Here is an 8,379-nt window from a genome sequence, read left to right as displayed (position 1 = left end):
TTTCACACTGCGCCACAACTTTCTGTAGGCCAATCATCGTTCGCTGTGGGTTCGAACTTCACCACCCCCTAGTGGACAGGCGGAGTTACCGCCTGTGACCTTGATCAGCTCTTGGGCCTAGAACTGGCGCCAGACACCGTAACGACTCGTTAACTCAACTTTTTAAAATCATTTTCAATGAAATAGAACACTTTTGGTCATTTTGAATTCATGTGCCGCGACATCATAGTGGCTCTTCTTTTCAGTGTGTAAGTTGGTGTTTACAGTCTGTTCAGAGAAGTCTTTTCTGCCTTTACAGGTGGGTTAAGTGTGTACAAGTATGATATCTTTTACAATATAAGGGACAAATGAAAGTCTATGTACTACTAAGCCAAGCTGCACTTGCAGATTGTTCTGTTGTTTTAAACGTATTTGTTAACTAGCGCTAGCTAGTGCTAACACCAAGTGACAGTGTTGAAACTAATGAACTCCTCAGAGTCATGTGCAGACCATAGACTGTGTCAGCAAAGAAATAACTTTGCAAAACACTTTTGATCATTTTCAATTCATTTTTGGTCATTTTCAGTTCATTTGAGTCCCTCCTCTCTCATGCGCTCTCACAGAGGGGACAGACTGCTCCTTTGATCAAAAAATGCACCTACATTTAAGTGTATTATGAAGGCATATTAGCTACTGTGGAGAGGTTGGATGATCACATCCTATGTTTGTATATTATGCAGAGATTAAGATTATAAAGATGTAAATATTTTAATATAATATTTTAATTTCAAGATTTGGCATCAAATTGTGCCAAAGATGTTACTTGATCTTTATTTTTAAGTTTTTGCAGTATAATATAAAATGTGTAGCAAAAATTCTTACACTGTAACTATGCACTGTAGATTAAAATCAAATGCATTTTTCTAGTTTTATTCCTCTAATTTTCTTTGGCCCTGTTTGTGCTGATTAGTGTTTGGTGTTGTACTGCACTGCCATCTGCTGGTCAAATTGTTAATTGCAGCTAAATGCCAACGTCTATTCACTTGGCTTGAGATGTTAAAATACTCATAATTTGTTAGTTAATGAACTGTTCAAAACTAATGATACACATGTATGATTTAGTTTAGTCAACCATTTTGTTTTGAATTGCTAATTACCATGGCAACGGTGATACATTTTCATCACTCATTCATCCCAGAATCATGTGTAGAGTAGTACACCAATTAGTACAGACTAGTTTTGAATATGCATTTGCCTTTTTACAATCCAGTATTCAAACTGCTTCACTCCTCAGTATCCCAGCAAATGCAGTCCTGGCGCCCCCTGGTGAGAATTTGCTGTAAGTAGTTTTCCATACACATACACAGTTAAGAGATCTGCGGGATTCTTGAGCTTTTGAAATTATTGAAACAAATTATACTTAATCCTTGGGACAACTGACAATCTGATGGTTGCCAGTTTTTTGTTTTCAAACCATGTGCATTGAGGCCCTGCCCACTCTTCTGACGCCACAAGCCCAAAAACTTGATTTGCAGGATCATTGGGAGAACAGTTCTCTGAAAAGAACAGAGTCTGAACTGTAGCTGAACACGTGTGGCTCTGGTGAAATCATGTCTGTAAGTATTTTCAACTTTTATAAAAGCAAAAATGTAAATAGAAAGTTATTACTGATAGACAAAATGTTAAGCAATACTATCTGTTTTTATCCATTCATACAGGAAGCCTTTTTGAAAGCAGCAGAGGAGGCTAAAGTCTTAAAACAGACCCCGAATAAGCAGGAAATGTCTTCTCTATACGGTCTATACAAGCAAGCCACAGTGGGAGACGTCAATATTGGTGAGTTTTATTCTGTTTATTTCAATGTAAACAAATGACAGTTGTATAGGAAACATTCGTACATTAGGGTGGGACCACGAGCAAAAAATGAAGCAAGACTAGTTGTGATTCATTCTCAAAATTATGTAAACGTCCACCAGTTCATGTGTTGCTTGAGTGGAGACATTAATATATGGGTTTCAGAATGGTGGAAAAATTTAGGAGCGTCATAGTAATTCACAATTGAAAACTGCATATCTGTTTGTTAAAGCTTTTAGTAAATGGTAAACAATTCTCAAAATGCTGCCTATAAAAGCAATCTGAAACCCATGTACTGTATAGATAAATAATATAGTAGATAATAGGGCTGGGCGATATGGATCAAAAAATATATCTCGATATATTTTGCTATATCTCGATATACGATATATATCTCGATATCTGTACAGGAAAAAATAACCCCCTAAAATGGAAAACTGCAAAAACAAATATGCCAAATTCCACAAGGTCCTTTTTTAAAAAATTAAAGTGTAACAGGTAGGCAGTTCGTATAGGAACATTTAAGATTACAAAAAACCCTAATTACATAAATAATAATTTAACTGTCAAATAAAAGAAATAAAACATATTTCCTTTGTTTCATTCATAAATAAAACAACTCAACACAAGCTCATCTTTGCATTAACTCTGTTATCCAGACCATAACCATAACCATGAACTCTTTTAACAGAAGAAGCTCAGGATGTTCCTTATTTTAACAGATCCATGTTCCAGCAGTAAGGAGCTATGAGGTTTCCCACAATCCACTGCAGATCAAACCCAACGTTTCCAAACACTTTTGTACAAGTGACACTGCAACAGATTATTAATTAAAATCTTCTGCATAAATAGAATTTACATTACTAAACTTTACAAGATATACAGCATAACGACTCAAGAGCCACATCAGCCCGTTTGAGATTTAAGTGTTAATTATTTATTTTTTATTTTTTTGCAGCTTTGCGCAGACTTGTTTACGTTTTACAGAAACGAAACTTAAAAAGCTCATGGCTAATTTGCATAACCAGCGCACTCCACGCGCCGCTCTTGCGGTTCAACTTCTTTTGGACTAAAGGACATGACTTGGTGGAATGTGAGGATGTGCTGCTGATGTTCTTGTCTGTAAATGGTGGAAAAGTTTCGTGGCGCTTGAAGCTTTTCACTGGCAGCAACTTTCGACGTTCACGGCGATAGTGACGGAGTGAATGAGACACGAGCGAACAAAATCAGGGAGGCGGGGGCGCGCGGGCGGCGACAGAGAAAACAAACAAGCGAAGCAGCGAAATCAAAATTGAATATAAGCATTATATCGATATATACGATATGTCAGAATTCATATCGAGTTTTTAAAAAATCTGGATATATTAAAAAATATCGAGATATCGCCCACCCCTTGTAGATAATATAAAAGTATTTTGACAAAAATCAGGAATTCATTGTCATTTCAATGATTTAACAAGACTGCTTTTTGAAAATTGCAGTTTTAGCAATAATAACATTCATTCATATCGTTATAACCATCAGAACAGAAATGCCTAGCTCTTTAAGTGTATTTTTATTGCACAGTAAATTGAAAATGGCTCCAAAAAATATGAAATGGTGCCAAACGTGTAACCAACTAAAGCTACACCACATAACTTTCTGGTGATCTACTTTGGAGGGGGGTTGGTGCTGCAGTCACAGGAGCAGCTGATCAGTCTCTTCCACAGCGGCCAATGTATCAAACATTTTATGTTTGATACATTGCAAAACTGCTCTAAGGTACATATTTGTAGCCTTCAATTTGAACACTTTATGTGAATTATCAATAACAAAGTATTTTTTGGGAGAGAAATGCTGAATGAATGCATCGTATAACTAAAAAATAATCATTTGAATAATCGTTATTTCCATATTGACCAAAATAATTGTGATAATGATTTTTTCCATAATCGAGCAACTCTTCTCTGCTTGTTTATCTAAATGTATCATGCTAAATGATACATTGATAACTCTACAGATATGATTTGTAATTTGGGCAGGCAAAGAAATAACATCCGAACCCTCCACCACAAATGTTACATAGTGCACCTTTAAATACGCAGGAAAGGAATGAATGGGAACTAAATGTACATTCAAAATTACTGCTGTATTCACATTCACCTGATCACAATAGCCAAGGGTCAAAGTTTAAAAGTAATCGACAGTATGAAACTCTTAATCGCTTTGGCAATGGTCTTAATTTTTTATCATTGTGGAACCTGTGGATAACAATACAAAAACAAAACACAGGATTATAACTGCACACTCACCACCAACAGCGATGAAGGCGTCACTGGTGAGAACGCAATGTTATCATGGACTTGCTGGTTGTTTGGAGCGAGAGGAGAATTCAAGGTGGCAGCGTCTGGTTTGTTCTTTGCTCTGTCCTCTTGAATTGGCGGGAGAGAGGTTTTCAGAGTTGCCAATTTGGGTTTTTCACGCATATTCTCTGTACCACTTGTCAATGATAGTTCATGCTCTTTCTTCTCGGCGTCCAGAGGAACTGTCTTGTTGCATTCATGTGCGTCTTGACTTCTCTTGGTTTCAGAGATGTGCTTTTGAGCGTTGTGAGCCCTGGCTTTTCCTTCTTGAGCTGCTTGGACGTAGTAAGCGACTGCAGTGTAGGCGAAGGGGATCAGTTTCTGTTAGTTTTTCTCCACAACCTCCTGAACCTTCTCCATGATGTTGTGCCTCAGCTCCGTTGGAATTCTGACTGGTTCCTCACATGTTTGGGAATCTTTAGTTTGTCTCCTCTTCTTTAGATTCTTCTGAAAGTGCAAATCACAGGTTAGACTACACATTTTAATAGAACAGAATTGACATCATATTTCAATCATTTTATTTAATGCAATATTTTGGTGTATACATTTCACTTACTGATTCTACTGAACAAAAAAACAGTGATTACAGATTAAAAATAACGCTACAATCATAAATTATTATTTGTTTTACAATTTTTTGCTCAGCTAGTTTTTAGGGTGGTCAACATAGTCTCCTCTACTAATGGAACACATTGTAACATAATTATTTTTCAGATTTAACTATAAATCTTACCTAGTTTTTCATAGTTTGACTATTTTGTTGAGGTTTATAATTGTACTTCTTAGTTGGACATGGGCAGCTGATACAACATACTGTATGTAGCCCGAGCAACCACACTGTAAACAATGGCCAAAGCTTGTTTAATTTACTTAATAATCATGACTTCACTTCTAAAAATACATGACAACACTTTTATTTTGATAGCTTAAGGTTTAAATTGTCAAGAAAATGCAGTTTTCGGCTAGTCTGATCAAAAATCTCTTCATAAACTGACACTTTAACTGATAAAACTATGAGAAATATTTACCATACAGATACTATCCAACAAAGTAATAATTATTTAAAAAACAAACACACTTGAAAACCTGTCATATTCATACTTTAAAGGACTCCAGAGTGAAGTTCTTCTTTAACCAGGCCTTGTCTGGATCGTCCAACCAGGTCTCAGATGAATCGAACACGTCTTTAATGATGGAGTCTGCGATACAGCCGGTCAAAGCTGTGCACATGTTTATGAAGATCTCCCTCCCCACATCTACAGGCTGACCACTCTGCTCTGCTTTAGTCCTGATGTGTGAAAGAAACAAAAATCAGACAAAGACAGAGACCAGATTAATTTTGTACACTATAATTACTGACAATTTTCTGACTAGAACAAATTGGTGGTTCTTAAAGGCACTGACAACAGACAACCTGGGAATAATGGAGTACAGGGCCTCTGAAGTTAAATCTAATTTGCCTAAGTAGGATTTTTTTTCATTTCTGTAGCTACTCACTGGCACTTTTGCAAAATGTGCCAGTGAGGTGTGAACAAAAATGCTTTATTTCACACAGTTGTTTTCTTTTTTTTTTTAGATTAGTTGTACACCCACCACTATCATTGCAGTACCCAATGAAGTCGCCTCCATAAAAATGCTTCTTAGCTTTTAGAAATTCTCAATTATTCACAAATAATGTATTATTCAGTTTATAATGTTCTACTTACTCCACATTTCTTTCTTGTTCATATTTGTTTTTCTGTAGATGTAGTGATAGATGGATCCACTATTTGAGCTGGTGAGGGACTTATTTGGAACTTATCGTCTATGTACAAGCAGAATAAAATAAAATATAGGGAATACGGTACTTCATGTTACTTCACTATGTACAGTGTAACTTGACCTGGCATCACCTGCTTGTCTCCATGGAGATAGAAAAGTTTAATGCCATACTGTGAAACATTCTCAGCTAAGCAAGTAACATCTCCAACCAAGTGGTGGACTCTTGATCAGAGAATTTATGTAATGCACCTTTAATACCCAAATACAGATGAACTGTAACAACAGCTTTGTTTTTTCCAGAGGCGCCAGGAATGTTTAGCTTTGTGGCAAAAGAGAAATGGAATGCATGGAACGCAAAGAAAGGTAGGAGGGTTTTGCGGTCTTTAAAAAAAAAAAAAAAAATTGATATTTTGTTAACAGTGTACCATATTTTTTCACTTTTTCAATGTTACAGGACTCTCTAAAGAAGAAGCTGAAGCTGAGTATATAAAAGCGGTGGAATCACTGAAAGAAAAATATGGAATTTAAATGTTTTTAATATGAAATATGTAACGAGCAATAGATATAACACAATATAGTTTCAATATATATTATACATACCAAATGAAATGTACACACAATGCAGACATTTAAATAAAGGTTTATTTTATGACTTCTGAAGAGTTCAGGTCCTGTGTCCTACCTGCTAACCAAAACAGCAGCAATGGCCAAACTTGATAGGAGATAGTCTGAAAACTCAAGGAAAGATACAAAATGATCACGATGAGCATTAATGGTCCTGATTAGGTGTTTGATTTTAAGCAAAAAGATGAGAACTACTAGTGGAAAAACTGCTTGTGACTGCTTGTTAACTAAGTAGCTCTTTCTGGTCAGATTGTGTTAAAATAAATCTTAGACTAACTTACTACTCTAAGTCTAATTTGAGTAACAGCTTCAGACAGAGCAGTGCTTTCAGATAGCTTCACACCCCCTACAGGTATACAGTTATACGTTGCATATTTGGCCGCATTCACTTATTTATTTTCATCTGTAGTTCTTGGGCAGAAGCAAAGTGACAGGCAGGTTAACAGTGTGTAGGTGCTTCTCTTTGGTTCTGGTTTGGTCCTGGTTGAACCCAATGTGGTTTAGTCCCATTGTAGTCCTGGTTTAGTCCTGTTTAGGGCTAGATATAGTCCTATTTTAATGCTGTAGGCCTACGTGTGAATGCAACCTTAAAAGACAAAACTGAATTGATACCGTTAGAGCACTGTTAAGTTTTGTTTCATTTTAATAATGATGTTTCTTCTCACAAAATAACACTAAAATTTGAATTGAAACATGAGTTTCCTAGTTTTGGCTAATTTATATGATCTTATATAAAGTTACATGACATAGACTGATAGGGTTCATTAGCTCTTCCAGTATACTGATACTAGGGCTGGGTATCATTAAGAAGTTGCTGATACAATACATATCTTGATACAGTGCACTTTTGGTTTGATATATATTTCATATCAATTCAATACAGTTCAATAAAAAATAAAGGCTAAATCATGACTGTGATACTAAAAGTCTTTGTTGAACCATTTCTTGTGTAAAGTTTATATAAAACACACTGATTTTACTCATCAAAATGAAAATGTCAAACGTGTTGCATAAATTAGTTTCTTTTCACTAAACAAAAACTGTAGCTCTGTAACAAAATATTTTTTGTAAAATATACTAAGAAAATACTCTTGGCGATATATCGATACAGCAGCCCACGATATCGATACTGTATCATCACATTAAATGATACGATATGTTGATATTTCAATATTTTTGCACACCCCTAACTGATACTATTCTTTATACTTTCTTATTAAAAGTGCACTGTGTAACTTTTTTGATAGTGGGCCCACCAGTTACTTGTTTCCATGGAGATGTAATTGTTTTACCTCCAATGTTCCTAAGTCCAATATTCACAATCAGAATGCATCTTTTTAAAGGTGGTTTTGAGCAATAAAAACAAAAAATGCATAAATGCATCAGATATAAATTTAGTACTGTATTAGAAGTGGAACATTACAGGTACAGCAATATCATCTGGGCATCATGATAGAAAAGTTACACAGTGCACCTTTAACAGACCTGCTGAGATTTTGTCTCTGATCTCTCGGAGCAGGAGGATTTGTACCAGGTAGTGCTTCACAATATTGGAAAATTTAGTGATATGGCTGTGAAGAACTGCAGTATTAATATTATTGTCATATTTTAATATACTTTTTAACTCAATAATTTCAGCTATAATAAAACTAAAACTACAAACTTCAGCTTTATTTAACAAAAGCTGACCGTGTGTTCGTAAAAGCATCAGTAAAAACAGAATTGCATTTTTACATAGCTCTATAGTGACCTCTAGTGTTGTTTTTTATTATTTGAAGATAATAAAAAGAATTGATCTGATTAGAAAGTAATAGTACAA

General features: G+C 35.4%; 1 protein-coding gene across 1 annotated transcript; it reads left to right on the top strand.

The window, feature by feature from the left end:
* Positions 1 to 1,482: 1,482 nt before the first annotated feature.
* LOC110154314 (acyl-CoA-binding protein-like) lies at positions 1,483 to 6,592 on the top strand. The gene is made up of 4 exons (XM_020918304.2): positions 1,483 to 1,595; positions 1,698 to 1,815; positions 6,237 to 6,299; positions 6,391 to 6,592. Exons 1-4 carry the CDS (start codon positions 1,590 to 1,592, stop codon positions 6,462 to 6,464), a joined length of 261 nt encoding a protein of 86 aa, XP_020773963.1. The 5' UTR covers positions 1,483 to 1,589; the 3' UTR covers positions 6,465 to 6,592.
* The last annotated feature ends 1,787 nt before the right edge of the window (positions 6,593 to 8,379 follow it).

Source organism: Boleophthalmus pectinirostris, unplaced genomic scaffold (assembly GCF_026225935.1).
Source record: "Boleophthalmus pectinirostris isolate CB_2022bp ecotype Guang Dong unplaced genomic scaffold, ASM2622593v1 HiC_scaffold_14, whole genome shotgun sequence".
NCBI classification, from domain to species: Eukaryota; Metazoa; Chordata; class Actinopteri; order Gobiiformes; family Gobiidae; genus Boleophthalmus; species Boleophthalmus pectinirostris.
Note: the sequence above shows the minus strand (reverse complement) of the source record. Positions and strands in the feature narration are given on the sequence as shown.

Coding starts and splice junctions, on each gene's coding strand:
- LOC110154314 (XM_020918304.2), top strand. Junction 1,816..6,236: donor AGTGGGAGACGTCAATATTG/GTGAGTTTTATT, acceptor TGTTTTTTCCAG/AGGCGCCAGGAATGTTTAGC. Junction 6,300..6,390: donor TGCATGGAACGCAAAGAAAG/GTAGGAGGGTTT, acceptor TCAATGTTACAG/GACTCTCTAAAGAAGAAGCT.